Raw genomic sequence first — 16,461 nt, forward strand, 5'->3', positions numbered from 1 at the left:
AAGAAAATATATTCTTAATCAACCGGAGGACGACGGGTCCTCGGAAAACAACGACCATGACGAACTTGACAATCACAATGCTGACTAATCCTATGTTTAGCTTGTTTTTGCTAGTGACCTTATTTGCTTGCCTGTTTGTTACTATGTCTACATGTTTCAATATTTTAGCATGGAATGTGCGTGGTATAATGTCATCATCTCTCAGCTTATCAAATGTTTTAGACACTGTCAATTGTGACATAGCAATAATTTGTGAACATAAACTCAAACCAACAAGCGTAAATTACCTAGACACTATCAACTCAAAATACTCAAGCTTCGCACATATAGATTTAGAACACAGCTGTAACAATACAGATAAACCTTATTCTCCCTTTGTGGGAAAGGGAGGGGTAGGGATTATGTATAGAAAGGATCTGCTACACACAGTGTCAGAAATACCCGATATAACTTCTTCTCGTATTATAGGAATTGAAGTTAAACGCAAACACCAACGCTCGTTGTATGTTTTAGGCGCATATCTTCCATCAGACAGCAACATTCAAACATATCAAACAGAGTTAAATCTACTAGATGCATTGTTTAATCACCTTTGCACTCTTGGGGATGTAATAATCGGGGGGATCTCAATGCCAGTTTATATGACAAAGAATTACCTAATGTAAACCAATACAAAGCCAAAGCTCTCAAAGACTTATCGCAATAACATATGTATTCCTTCGAATGATTTTCCTATTTTGGGGTCTAGTTACACTTTTTTGCAAACTAAGACAACGTTAGATTTTATCCTGTGCAATAGGTCATTTTTCAACAACGTAAATAAATACCGTATTCTGGAAGAAGGCACATTCAGCTCTACATCTGACCATCTTCCAGTTTTAATGTCTATTGATTTACATGTAAAATACAATTATTCTTGTAAAAAAGGCAGCTCTTTACCAGCCTGGCATAAGGCAGATGTAAACCAACTGCAACATTATGAACTGTATATTAACAATGCGTCAGACGTTTTACTTGAACAAAGGTTGAGTTCTGTTGTAGATCTTGACAATTTCTGCAAAAAATTGTACCATATTTTATACACTGCTGCATCCCTTTTTATTCCTGTAGCAAAATTTAAACCTCACTTAAGACCCGAGTGGACACCTGAAGTCAAACTCCTTCACGACCGAGAGCGCCAAATGCGAAATATCTGGTTAATTGAGGGTCGTCCCAGAGGCATGGTACACGACTCCTACAAGAACTACAAAAAGGCTAAACGCGAGTTCCGGAATGAACTTAATGCTGAACACGACAGATACATGACATCGGTATTCCACGATATTGATCAAGCTTCCGAGTGTGATGTGCGGCTTTTTTTGGAAGCTTGTTAAACGCCAGCGACCCAGGAACACAAGATTCTATCCGGAAATCGAAATTGATGGCAGACTCGTTGATAACCCGGATGAAATTGCAAGCTGTTTTGCTGAGTATTTTGAACAAATTTATAACCCATCAAAAAGCAAAAATTTTGATTCAAAATTTTACAAATTCACAGAAAACTCATATCTGGTTATTCAGGAAAACTCACGACTTCAAACACTATCGAAATTACCGGGGGGTGAAGTTACCGCTATCGAAATATCCAAGGCTATCAAAGAACTTAAACGCAGAAAAGCACCTGGGCTCGACTGTATCCAGAACGAACATCTCATATTTGGAGGACCTCAACTCTTCACCTGCATCTCGCACCTCTTTAATGCAGTTATCAACATTGGCAGAATCCCATCTATCTGGAAAACAGATCTCATTATTCCTATTTACAAAGGTAACAACAAAACAAAGAGCTCACCTGACAGCTATAGACCGATAGCTCTTCTTCCTTGTTTAATGAAACTTTTTGAAAAAATTCTTACGCTTAGGATTCGTGATCATGTTCTCCCTTCCGTTTCCTTTCCAAATCCACAGCAGCAAGGATTCCAGCTAAAACTTGGATGCATAACAGCTTCATTCAACTTACAAGAAACCGTCTTTCATAACCTAGAACAAGGTAGCCCAGTATATGTTGCATTTCTTGACACACAGAAGGCCTTCGATACTGTGTGGAGACATGGTCTCATGTGTAAATTACACCAACTCGGTGTGAAAGGATCGCTTTGGACCCTTATCGACGATTGTCATACAGACACATTTTGCTCTGTTGCCGTGAATCAGAAAAACTCCGACTGGTTCCCTATCTCCCAAGGAGTGAGGCAAGGGGGAGTCCTTTCAACATTCCTCTACTTAGTCTTTATAAACGATCTCCTACAAGAACTACAAAACCAAAACCCAAATACTGGAATTCACAGCATTAGATCTTCAAATCCAGCACTTGCAGATGATATTTCCTGTATATCCTTATCACCACGAGGTCTTCAAACCCTTCTCAACACAGCTTACGACTTCTTTACTCGATGGCGATTCAAATTTAACGCAAGCAAATCTAATGTTCTACATTTCTCTCCAACAGACATCAACAACAGTTCTCTTTCCTGGAAACTTGGCGATGACACCATTAAAATTTCAAAATCATATAACAATCTTGGTATTCTTCTAGATGCTAAGCTTGACCCAACAGAAAGAACAGCAAAAGCATGCAGAAAAGGTCAACAAACGTATTTTGCCCTCAAAATGAGCAAACACCTCAATCCCGCAACTCTTTCCAAGCTTTATAAACGGATTGTTCTTCCTAGTGTTCTGTACGGTAGTGAGCTATGGTGTGACCTTAAGCAGAAGGACAACCGCGCTTTGGATGTATTTCAGCACTTCATTTGTAAACACGCCATGAATCTTCCAAAACATACAAGATCAGATATGTGTGAATCAATTTTTGGACTTTTACCAATAGCCTCCGAAATCGACAAACGTAAATTACAGTTCTTTGGCCGTCTCTGTTTAATGGACACAAAATGCCTCACGAAAAAGATCTTTCTTCATCGCCTTTTTTCATACCTCGACTCTCCAAACTGCAAACACTACGGCTTTATTCCCGACGTAATTCACCTTCTGGATAAATATAATCTGTTAGAACATCTGAACTCGTATCTACAAAATGGATTGTTTCTAAATAAACTTGAATGGAAAAAGACTGTTAACTCAGCTGTGTTTTACCACTTTACAACTTCCAGATCAAACCGCATGCTCCGAGACAACGACTTTACTCAATTTAGACATATAACTGGAAACAGCAGACCAGACTGGATATGGAAAATTCCTAGCGAAATTCAGGAAGTTACTCTATGTAAATTTATTGTCAATTTTGGACTCTCCAAGACCTTCCCCCGCACATCTGCAGTTTATGTCAAAAATTGTTCATAAATATTTTTGAACATGTTTCTACTTCCTGTGATGGAACTTATTTATTTAGAAAAGCTTGGTGGCAAACTGTTATAGAATATTGCGACATTAACTTATCTGCTGACCTATGTGGACTGAGTTATAACGACCTCTATTTGTTTCTTTTAGGCGCAAGGTCACTCCCAGGCCTTTCATTTACAGATTTTTCTTATAGTTTGCACCTTCTTAATTTCCGCCTAATTAGGGATGCAGCAGCATGTTATTATAGAATGTCACGTGCAACATCCTGTCGATACACATAAATGTCACAGGATTTCAGTGTTCTATAAATAATACTTTATATTTTGGTATTGATATAGAGTGTGTACACCTGTAAACTTGTTGGTAATTACGTATTATATGTACTGATTCTTTGCATTATAGTAGACCTATATTAGCCGTTTTCTCTACAATTGTCTATATGTTTGTATTCTTGTAAATATGTTATGATAATCTCCTTTGGGAGAAAATAAAGAAAGGAAGAAAGAAAGGAACATATCATAATATAAACGTTAGACTCTTTGGAGTCTAAAATGGGGGGGGGGGGTTGTGAAACCCCTGATCAAGTATTTCACAGTTCCACACATTACATATGGTAAATTGAATGTAAATTTGCATATCATTTACCGATTTGAATTTACAGTTTTGAGTCAACAATCATTACACATAAGTAGTGACATAGTATGAATGCATAACATATGTCACCATACAAGAAAATATATTTCTTAAATCAATTGAATGAGTTACACGTAATTTGGCAAACAATTATTACGGATTGATAAAGCACATTCGATATATTTAGCAAGACCAACCAAGGCAGACATGTGATCTGGACCCAACAACTGATGTAATTTAAATGTACTTGGAGACTTATAATAGTACTCACTGAAATATTTTTTTTCTTACTTTATAATAGTTTGGACACAATGCCAATAATTATACCGAAATTTTCATTTATGATATGCAACAGTCAGTGCCAAGCATTTAATGTACTAGTATTTAATATCAATAATCATATACAAATCACTTCCCTGTGCTTTATGTATATCTATATCATTCACTATGGGCAGGTATATGTCAGTTTGAGAGTTATTGCAATGAGTTAGTGCGTAGCAAGCGCGCTGGGTTCCTTTCGTCATCGAAAGCATAGCAGTTGTCTTGTCTGAATGGACGAGTGGTTAGCGCGGTGGCCGCTCACTGCAATGACACTGGGTTTAAGAGGTCGTGAGTTCAAGCCCCGACCGGGACGGAGGTGAATTTCTCTCTCTCTCTCTATAAATAAATATATCTCTATATATAATTTTCCAATAAAACAAAAAACCGGTACAGATTTTAAATAATATATATATATATAGGCATGTTGAAATCCTCAGATAGCAGGAATACATGTACATGTTCATCAGATATAATATTGGTAAGATATTTTAGTGATAGGGTAAAACCATCAATATCGCTTGGTTTTTCTCTAGACAGTCTCTAAATCTTTTTTTGTAAATTGTAGAGTTGTTGTGTTCGGTATCAATTATTTTACATTTGATTTACAAGTAAAATAATTACCATTTCATTTAATTCTAACTCCAATGTGTCAAAAAGCGAGAAAAATAACAATAGAAAACATTTTTTTTTTACAATTTATACTTTAAAAAAACAACAAGCTACATTATATTAAATAAGACAAATAGAGAATTTGAAAAGTATCTTTCAGAAATTCTGATATACATTGTTACTGAATGCATTTAACACATAATTGTTCAAAAACAATTGCATATTTGGTTTCACAAAATGATACCGTATAAACATTTAGATTTAACAAATAAGATAATACTACATGACACAACTATAATTGCCTCGTAGTTTAAACAAGGATTATAATTCCCTACACAGGTGATGTAAGTCATGTGGGTTTTAAAAGTGCAAGTGTAGTACATTGTATTAATATTAAATAGTCAGTTGTGTTAGTGGTGTCTGTAATACAAAAAAGATCGCAAGCGCCATTATTCTTTAATCTCTATTTCTCTCTTTCACCACGATTTTGTAATCGGACGGAAGCTCTACGCCAAAGCCCGGAAGTCGGTGCTCTAAATTCGGCTTCACGCCCTCTGGGAGACTTATTTCAAATCGCTGTAGAAGATTGGCACACATCAGTAGGATTTCTGGTTTGGCCAAACTTTCTCCCAAGCAAACTCTACGTCCGGCTGAGAACGGAAGCCAACTCTCTGGTTTTGCGGGTTTCATTTTACCGTTTTCATCGAGATAGCGTAGTGGGTCAAATTCTTCTGGGTCCTTCCAATATTTAGGGTCATGGTGAAGCGCCCAGTGGTTGATGATTACAGTGGTACCTTTTGGGACATCGTATCCACCTGTATCAAGGCATCGGTGGTAATTGGTTTATTTCATGCAAAAGCTAAGTTATAGTTTAATTTAACAACTTCAAAACGAGCAAACGGTAAAAGAGAAAAGATCTTCTTTATTTCTTTTCTTTAAAAGAATCGCTTTTCTTATTTTATAATTATCATCAAACGTTCTAATGCAAGAAGCATAATTGATTTTGTTTTTTTTTTATCTGGAAAGTTATAAGCTTTCTGAAGTGAAAGTTTCAAAAAATGACTTTTAGATTAATCTAAAGAACAATAACTGGTCCAATTTTTCAACTCACCAACTTGTGAATCACAAATTGTCATGTGTGGGAGCCCTATGCCTACAACATTCGAAAGTCGCATCGATTCAAACAGACAGGCCTCGGTGTAATCCAATTTGCTTCTGTCCTTCATTGAAGGTTGTTCTGATCCTACAAAAGTTTACAAAGCTTCATAATACTTTTTATGTGTTACAGAATTTTTTTCACGTATATAAATTCACATGTAATGTCACGATAAAAGAGCAAATTCTGTCAAAATTTTGTCCCACAAAATATATCTAAATAGTGTTGACTTTGATTAGAATTTTTTCTCAAGAAAACGCTGTCCAAAATGTTTCTACTTTATATCACAATTAACAAATTTTAAAATTTTTCTCTTTGCTTCCAAAAGATCCAAGAAATTGGCGTCTCTTCATAATTTACCTATTTCTACATGCAACCAGCGAAAAATTTTCATGGTTTTCATTGCAAACACTGCTTGATGTTAAGGAATTATTTACCAACAACTCCGTCAATTTCCTCTTGACATTTTGCTTGGACTTCCGGAAATCGTGTCATGAAATAAACGAACCAGTCCATTGTGAAACGAGTAGTGTCTACCCCCGCTATAGAAGAAAAACGAATACAGTGTCAATAACTCAATATGTCAGATTATTATGCTTCAAAATAAAATAAAGTATGCCATAGGAAAATCTTCTAATGGAAGGGAAAGAAATAAAATATATTAAGCTAAGTTTGAATGACATGCCGCTGGTCAAGTAATCACATCCAACCGTATTGATAAGATGTACAATGTACATGAATTATACTTACAAGTACAAGTACATTTATAATATTATAAGGGAATATTATATAAATAGTGCCTGTTTGGGAGGGTAACAGTTGAAATTGACACCCCGAGAAAACCATTGTCAACCGACGCGAGGCGGAGTTTGACAATGGTTTTCCAGGGGTGTCAATTTCAACTGTTATCCTCCCAAACAGGCACTATTTATTTTGTTATACTGAATGTCTTAATTTTTAAGAAAATTGTACTGCTTTTATATAGGAATAACGTGAATTCTACAGCGAACCGTACGCGCATAATTTTCGCGCATGTAACATTTTTTAATATTACCCGTTGCTAAGTGCGTTACTAACGCTGAGGGTAATAGAAAATATTATTAACTGCGTCTTAACCAATCAGATTTCAGTATTTAACATGAAAGTATAACAAGGTATATATTGTAACATTAAAAAATGTTACATGCGCGAAAATTATGCGCGTACGGTTCGCTGTATAATTCACGTTATTCCTATATAAAAGCAGTACAATTTTCTTAAAAATTAAGACATTCAGTATAACAAAATAAATAGTGCCTGTTTGGGAGGATAACAGTTGAAATTGACACCCCGAGAAAACCATTGTCAACCTCCGCTTCGCGTCGGTTGACAATGGTTTTCTCGGGGTGTCAATTTCAACTGTTACCCTCCCAAACAGGCACTATTTATATAATATAACGGTTTTTTTCTAGAATGTTGGATATCAGCCAGGCTTTTTCGTTGTGGTTTTGGTGAGTCGGTTTGAAACTTTCTGTGTTACTTTATAATGAAACATTATAGTTTTATGAAGGGTCCTCCACACACCTGGGAAAAGTTCTGCATAAAAGCTTATTCTTCTACATTTTTTTAAGATATCGAGTTTTTGCATGTTTTGGACTTGAAAATACCCCCCCCCCCCCAAATTTTACACTTGGGGGGGGTCAACTTTTTTAAAATTTTACCGCTCTCCATGAAAATAAAAGTTCCTGAAGTATTCGAACTCGGGGCCTGCGGGTTGGTAGACCGAAGCTATACCCACTGCGCAACACAGATAAGAACCAAATTACAAACTGTTTCACACTGCGTTAAAATCACCATGTTGTGACGTACTGTCAAAAAAGTAGAAGTCACGGGATGTCAAGGATTTTGATCGACAGAAAATAAAGAAATTAATTTAAAACGCCTCTTTTTTTTATAATAGGGTTCGTCCTTAAAAAACAATCTTCCGCTGAATTTTCTCGAAACCTATTTACTGAGAGAGGACTAGGGAGAGGAGATATTTAAAATATTAAGATATAGATTGTAAAACGTTTTCTTTAGCTATATGAATGTTGTGAAATTTCAATGTTTACGTAATCCGCAGACGCGTTGAATGAAATGGGTCTGCAGGTTTAGTATCTTTGTTATGCTTATATTGTTACTTCATGTCCGCATTTACCACCTAAGAAAGCATTTTACTCATTTATATATTAAACAACAAACCAAAGAAGATATCAGATATTGTCTGAACGAGGTGCGTATCATCCATGACCTCCAGGGCCGCCTCATCGCCCTCATCCTTCGCTTCCTGTTTAGCGATTAACATGCTGTCAATGAAGTCCCTGTTGACTCCTGTTATAAATCATAATTACATCTCAATTAAGATCTTTTCCACAAAAAAAATAATCTGTGTAAAATGCATGTCAATTTTGTCTTTGTTCAATACAAAACAATATACATTTCATTATAGTAGTCATCTTCGCTAGCCAAGGGTTTTTGGTCAACTCCGCTCCCAATAAATCGGAGTGGACCGAAAACCCTTGGCTAGCGAAGATGTATTGTAAAGGTAATAGATCTGTGAGATAAGGTTGTTATCCAATCATTTTTGGTATTCACTATACACAAAGGCTATTAATTTTCGGGGTTTTTTTTCGGGGGTTGGGGGTTGGGAGGGGGTTGACTGTATATAGATTATAACCTGGCTGGAAGGTTTCAACATGCTCTCTAAATTTTCTTCTAAGAACTGTGAGCATTTCGTCCACCATGGAGAGAAACATCTGCCATTTTTTCGTTGGATAGATGTCTTTAAAATAGGGGATTATATCCTCAAAAACCCCGGTGCCTAGCTTGTCAATCAAATCATTGTCTATCTTAAGCAGGTTTTTCACTTCCGGGTCATCTGTGGGACGCCTGAAGTTGATAAATAAGCATTTTAATCTTTTAAACCCATAAATCACATTACCGGGTATAATTTTTCCAAACTGGTGATTTTTTTTTTACTATTAAACAGTTTGTCAATGAATTAAATGGCCTTCCACCAAAAACTTCTTTCGAAGTAATTAAGAAAAATTCGTCTGATTAAATCATTTTTGTTTTTCCTCTTCGACGGCCGACATTTGAAAAAGTATTTTCTTTTAACAATTTGAACGCAACATTTTTCATTCAAATCTAATCATTTACATAAATCTGGTTCGTTTTGATTTGATTTTCGCGCAAATTAAAAAAAAAATTCCCTCTCTACCGGACCAGACAGTAAACAATGACACATGATAGGGTAAAAAACATAAAATGGTTAAGCTGTGCATGATTCAATACTTACTTTTCTCCAAAGCATATTGTGTATAGTTGATGAAAAACCATCAGATCGACGTATTCTTTAAACATAAACGGCTCTTTTTCCTCGGCCATCTTGTTCAAAAATTTATTCATGTTCTCTTGAATCATGTTTTCCAGTAAATCTCCTTGTAGATAATGCCTATAAAATCATATATTAAACATTTGTAATCTTTTTTAATTATACATGAAAATTTGGTTTTGATATTTTTTAAATCAACACAAATATCTAGTATGTCATTGATATAATAATAAATCACAAAAAACCTGAGAGCCTTTCCGGCTATTTTCCTATGGAATTTCCAGGAAGCTGAATAATTGCTGAAGGCTATATCCTTTCCTCCTTCTGTGAACACATCACCTGAAATAATGAACATTGAAAATGCTTTTAATTATTTTATAATTATGATAAAAGAATTGAACAATTTTGCACACTGATCACTTGTCAATAAAGCACTTTGGAAAACTTAAGCATATAAGCACTTTCATTTAAAAATCACTTTGACAATTATATTAATTTATTATTTATGCTATTTTTTATTTGAAGAGGGCTCGATATATCGATGGTCGTGGCCATTTTTATACGTTATTGATCTCCTTTAGAAAAAGAGCTCTATAAAATATCCAAATTTCAAAGTCAAAATTTATTGGGTTTTTTCTATAGCTGATAGTTGTTTATGCATGTAGGTATCTTAGAACTTAAAGACAAGTAGATCTGGCGCCGGGGTCATAAAACTTAGACAAGCTCAGTTTTTATCTCAGTCTCACTTTTCCACTAATAGATATATTCCTTGTGGAAAAGTGAGACTGAGATCAAAACTGAGCTCGTCTAAGTTTTATGGCCCAGGGGCCTGATGGTTAATTTCTTGACCATCAAGTCACCTTAAGTACATGTAGTGTTAATCTCAGTATTAGTGTACATGACACTATCAGTTTATACGCATACGCAATGACACGTATATCATAGCCAATATTACCCAGGGATAGAAATCATCCACTCCTCATAAACGATGCCTAATTAATTACGAATATCATTAAATAACATTTCGCAGATGAAAGATCATAAAATTTAAAACAAGCAAGCGGTACAATGTTTAATTTACAAAGGGGAAAACGTTTACAGAAGAAAGAAAATAAAATTGATCTGGTTATTTTTTAAAACAATAAAATTTCATGGAAAAGTAGTTACCTACCTGATGTAAAGTGCGGCCTCCCGGCAAAATCAGCCTTCCTTTTGACCATGGCTTCCACCACGGTATTGATGTCATTAAGCACAACCCAGGTTTGGGGGCCTTCAAATAAAGCAAACAACGAGGAGTTATTTAAATTCTTTGTTAATGTACATGCACTTCTAAATCTTGTCTCCTCACATCATTTTTATGGGCAGTATACAGTTATAATAATTCTCCATAAGACGATTTACAAAAGGTCTAATTAAAAATTCTCTTTTTTTAAAGTTCCATTTTCATTTAATCAATTTTTTCTTTATTTTTATAGATAAGGGGTGGGGGGGGGGGGGGGTCCCACTTCAATTCTATTAACAAGTACAATATTTAAATGTTATAGCCTACACGCCTAATACAAGTCCAAATTATTACAAAACAATCATTAAGTAGAATGAACAGATTTGTGAATACAGAAGAATATGAAATAAAAAGATAGTCACCAAACGAAACTCGGACGACAGGGCCGTAGTCCTTGGACAGCGCTGCGATTTTCTTGTGCATCTCGGGAGATGAATAAACTAGAAAATTAAAGAAAGAGAAGATCTAAATTATGATGCGCCCTTTTTTGGTATTTATTTGAATTGTCATTTACTGATATATATATGTAACTTATTCGAATAGGTAATATCACCCACCAGCATATTTTACTATATCAAATTTTGAATTTCTGATTTCTCACACAGATTTTATTGATGCTATTTTTACAAAATGGAATGCGATCACTGAATTTGATATTTGAAAGAGTCTTCAAAATTTTGAAACCTTATAGAGCGAAATACAGTGATATGTCAGCATTAATAAGCATATATTAATTATATTGATATATATATATATAAATTTATTAATTTTTATTATGATACTGAAAACTTTTCTTGAAACAAAAGGGTTTTTGTAAGTTAATAGTATTAACTCTATCTCCACTTCCAATATCCATGGTATTGTCAATGATGCAGTTACATGTACCTTGAAATTTAAAAACATCGTGACTTTTAATATTTTGAGGGTTTTTTTTAAGTTAACATAAAAAACTTACTTTTATAATGACCAACAAGAGGGATACACCATGGCCCGGGTGGCAGACGATACCGCATCCGTTTGATGACGTAATACACCAAAAGACCAACGCATATTCCCGCTAAAACGGTCTGGGTGTTCATGGACAACTTCAACATGATTTCTCTCTTTGGTTTTCTCTACTGTTTTTCTACAAGAAGTCCAGTTCATTTAAATATTTCTCTCCAAACTATGGATCGAATGGTACATTAGGTAGGCCTACATGTAAAACGTTTAATTTACGACTCAGACGAATGCCTATGTAAACATTTAGTGTATTTGGTGTTTATTTACTTGGTAAGTGGAAAAGGCTTGTTCGTAATAAAACTTTTGGACAAGTTACTAGTGCATATAAACTTGCAGTTTGCATGACATTCCGATATTCAGTTAATTTTTGTTTTGCTTTTTAAGAAAGACCTTCTTCATCTTTTTTTTTTATATCCAATGTATATGCAAACAAAAGACTAAAATTAATTCTAATTAAACTCAGTGCCATCCATTTTTTTCTTTGAATAAATATTTTGGACGATTCCCCTTTTTTCGGCGGGGGGGGGGGGGGGAAGTCCCTTTAGTTTACTATACTGTAACCCGTAATTATGCATGAACGAGTACAAAAAATCCCCGCTCTGTTGACCCGGCATTCATGGGTTCAGCACAACCCCAGATAGCATGACTACGTTGGGCCAACGTTGGCCCTTAGTTGTTCATTACGTTGTACCAACGTTGGCAGACTACGTTGGGCCAACGTAATTTTGCTCATCGGCCCTACGTTCGTCCAACATGTTGGACCTACGTTGGTCCAACATGTTGGACCAACGTAGGGCCGATGAGCAAAATTACATTGGCCCAACGTAGCCTGCCAACATTGGTCCGACTTAATGAACAACTGAGGGTCAACGTTGGCCCAACGTAAAGATTACGAGGAAAATTACATCGGCCCAACGTCTTCTGTCAACGTTGGTCCATTAAACAGGTGAGGGCTAACGTAGTGACAACGATCAAACTTTCAATGGCTAAACGTAGCATGTCGGCACTTATTCAATGTAATCCCAATTTAAATTCAACACTCTTATTCAATTAATTCCTGTTTGCTGTTTGGCTATTAAGATGCAGGAGTTCAAATATTCTATGCAACGAAAACATAGTACACAGATTTTATTTTTTCTTAGTAAAAATTTACAATACATTTAAACACTTTTTAGAATAGAGCCTCCGTCTAAAAAGAATCGCTAGCATATTTCTTTGTCTATGTAAATTCCTTAGTAACAATCGAACTGTAAGGTCTGATCACTGTCCGGGTCACTGGCTTCAGCATGTTCAGTGGCTTGGGTTACCTCCTTGCTTTTTTTCTTTCTTCCTTTTTTTCCCTTCACCTTCACGGTCTTTGAAAAACGGAACCCGTCCTTCCCTATCTCTACATTTGTTGAAGAGGCACACGGTCTGTTTTTTTCTTACTGCGGCTGAAAATGTAAATTTTAGTTATTTTTATTGTGCAATATGAATTAACGTTATCTGTTATACTGTAAAGGAATGCATAATATGATTATGAATGCTTCTATATTTTTTTAATTTAACTCATTGACAATTCAAACATTATATAATATAAAGAAACATTGCACAAGCATTCGATTTCTTGAAAGAAAACTATTACTTACATAAGTTAATATAATAAATTATCATGTACATACTTTTTGTAGCATATATATCCCCAATCTTCTAATGTATAATTCGTAGAGTAGAAAAAACACTATTTACTATAGGTGTACACGCACAACGGTTGCAATATATTCGAAATAAAACGTGGCAGTTTTGACCATCCTGGTTATATCAGATGACCGATCTCCAAAGAAACTGGCCAGTCCCATGCTGTGAGTAGCACTGACCTAGATACTTGGGCAGTAAAGGAGCTCCGCCTGCCTCTTAATTTCGACACTTTAAGATTCGTTATGCAATAGGCGCTCCAGCTACACGTGTACATACAGGTCATCAGATTTATATAAACAATAAACATCCCTCAACAGAGCAACAATGGCCAACATCTATGACCCAACAGTTTTAAATAATTAAGCCCAATACAATTTACAATGCTCCACTAAATTTCTCAAAAAATAAAAAATTCATTGTCGGGTTAAAAAACTAACAACGAACCAACGTTGGGCCAACGTTTGACAGTTTAAAACTTTTTATATCAATAACATATATTAACTATTTTTCAACCCAAATTACTGAGATCTATATGCATACAATGTATCATGATGATGTTATGTATTCCAAAGTAAGAGATATAGATTAAACTCAACTAGTTATACATACAAACTTTTTAATTAACATTTTCATGTGTTAAAACATAATTAAAACACTATAAATTCCTTATAATTGCAATCAAAATTAACAGAGCAAATCACATTATTTACTCACCTATACCTTAAATTTTTGTGGTTGTGTTTATGTTATCTGTTTGTTTGTTTTAACTCTGTCATAATTCGTAGCATGTAAAAATAATGACCCAAACTCCGCATTACCAACAATTAAATGAGATCACATGTTTTACCTACGTTGGCCCACCAATGGCCCAACAATGTTACGCCAACAAACACTTAGTTAGAATTCATGGCATGTTAAGATGTTGGCCCAACGTCGGGCCAACTGCGCATCACCAACAAATATAGATCATATGTTTTACTTTTGTTGGCCCAACGTTGGCTCAACATTGTTACACCAACAAACACTTAGTCGAAATTCATGGCATGTTATTATGTTGGCCCAACGTTGGGCCAACTGCGCATTACCAACAAATATAGATCATATGTTTTATTGATGTTGGCCCAACGTTGGCTCAACATTGTTACACCAACAAACACTTAGTCGAAATCCATGGCATGGTAAGATGTTGGCCCAACGTTGGGTCAACTGTGCATTACCAACAAATAGAGATCACATGTTTTACTTATGTTGGCCCAACGTTGGCCCGACGTTGTCATGCCAACAAAGCAATCAATGTGCTATGAAAGATGTGTTATAATGTTGGTCCAACGTTGGGCCAACATTGTGTGCCCAACGCCAACCATCGACCAACGGTACAACCAATTACCAACGTTGGCCCAACGTAGTCATGCTATCTGGGACTAGATGTGTATATATATTCCATTATCTTTTTTTTCGAATATATATCTGCAAATATGCAACCCGTGAGAGCCATTGATTGTTAAATAATAAAAAGTTTTCTACAACTAAATGCGTGATGGTTAGTCTCTCAGAGAGAGAGAGAGAGAGTTAGAGAGAGAGAGAGAGAGAGAGAGAGAGAGAGAGAGAGAGAGAGAGAGAGAGGGGGGGCTGTTACTAAATAAATAATATAAATTTTGTCAATAACAAAGTATTTATATAACACACCATACACTGTTGGTGCCTTGAGGAGATTTGAACTCGTGTGCGTTTTCTTAATCACATAGATCTAATGGTTATTTAGCTTAATATATGTCAGCTGAAAACCAGACAATGTACATGTACATGTACGTGTATAGATCTACAATATAGAGTACAATGCATTATATTGACAGTTTAAAAAATCAAATCTTATTTAGTATACAATACATTGTACATGTAACTTAAGAAATACGTCAGGTCTCCGATGGGAAAACAAATCAACGCTTCTTACCTCTCATCGAATGCATTACTTCTGTCTGTCGTTCAAAGTATATCTGGCAATGTAAACAAATAAAGTAGACGACAACGCATGCGCAGATCAAAACTAGTACACTGCCTTTTTCTGGTTGAAAATCCAGTACACCAACCAGGGGATATTTGGCTATTCTGGTCGATTTGTATACGTCAAGCTTAGGGCAGGGCGGGATAAGTTTTAAGTTGATGTTTTTGTGAAAAGCTGATCTACAAGTAGATCGGGGGGGGGGGGGGGGGGGGGGGGGGCTCTGACCGTCTCTGGGAAATCTTAATTTTTAAAGCAGAAATACTAGAAATACCAAAATTATGTTCCGGAGCCCCCCCCCCCCCCTTGCATCGGTCTCTACCCCCTTTCAAAATTTTTTAAGCTAGATCCGTGCAAACTCGACAAAGAAATACTACCATATAAAATAAATATACAGGGACCAAGTCAACAAAATGTTTAGTCAACACAAATATTGACCAGCTCTGATCCAAAAAGGGTTTAAACACAAGCGCATAAAACTTCTCTCCCCTAATTGACGATGACGAATGGTGGCACTTTCATTTAGGTGCTGGGTTTTTTAAAAGTACATATTATTCATTAGTTCTACACAAAGTGTATATAGTAAAAATATTACAGTTGCATTATTGCTGAAATGGACAAAATTTTTAAAATTTATAACAGCTTATGAATTTTATTCTACAAAAGTGTAAGTCTTGTAAAAATAATTAATTTATTTTATATTACATTTCCTTTAAATGTCCCTATGTCCTGAAGATAATTGTGCTGAAATTTCTAAATGCACTATGACATGGCGAGAAATTTCAAACACCGAACATTGTCTCCGACAACAGTCCGCATTGTAAATACATATTTTGCAACGAAGCTGACACTGGAACTGTGACTTGGAATTCGGACTCAGATATTTCCGATAATCATATTGTTTGAGAACAAGATCATCGGGTGGTTTTCTTAAATTTTCTGTAAATAATTGTCAACATCCATAGCATTTTTTTTACTATTGATATACACATGTATTAACATTTGTTACTGGGGGGGGGGGGGGATAAATCTCTCTCAACGTTGAGGTGAGTTAACTTCCTGTTCACAGTCTCACTGTACTCACAATAATTGTT

At 35.5% G+C, this 16,461-nt stretch overlaps 1 protein-coding gene across 1 annotated transcript; it reads right to left on the reverse strand.

Moving 5' to 3' along the window:
* Positions 1 to 4,680: 4,680 nt before the first annotated feature.
* Positions 4,681 to 15,443, reverse strand: LOC128179679 (steroid 17-alpha-hydroxylase/17,20 lyase-like). The gene is made up of 11 exons (XM_052847184.1): positions 15,320 to 15,443; positions 11,645 to 11,815; positions 11,052 to 11,129; positions 10,579 to 10,677; positions 9,653 to 9,746; positions 9,372 to 9,527; positions 8,751 to 8,962; positions 8,276 to 8,404; positions 6,493 to 6,597; positions 6,011 to 6,142; positions 4,681 to 5,714 (listed from the first exon to the last, which is right to left on the reverse strand). The coding sequence occupies exons 2-11, from the start codon at positions 11,781 to 11,783 to the stop codon at positions 5,356 to 5,358; spliced, it is 1,503 nt and encodes a 500-aa protein (XP_052703144.1). The 5' UTR covers positions 11,784 to 11,815; positions 15,320 to 15,443; the 3' UTR covers positions 4,681 to 5,355.
* Between the last annotated feature and the right edge of the window lie 1,018 nt (positions 15,444 to 16,461).

This window comes from Crassostrea angulata, chromosome 4 (assembly GCF_025612915.1).
Source record: "Crassostrea angulata isolate pt1a10 chromosome 4, ASM2561291v2, whole genome shotgun sequence".
Taxonomy (NCBI): Eukaryota; Metazoa; Mollusca; class Bivalvia; order Ostreida; family Ostreidae; genus Magallana; species Magallana angulata.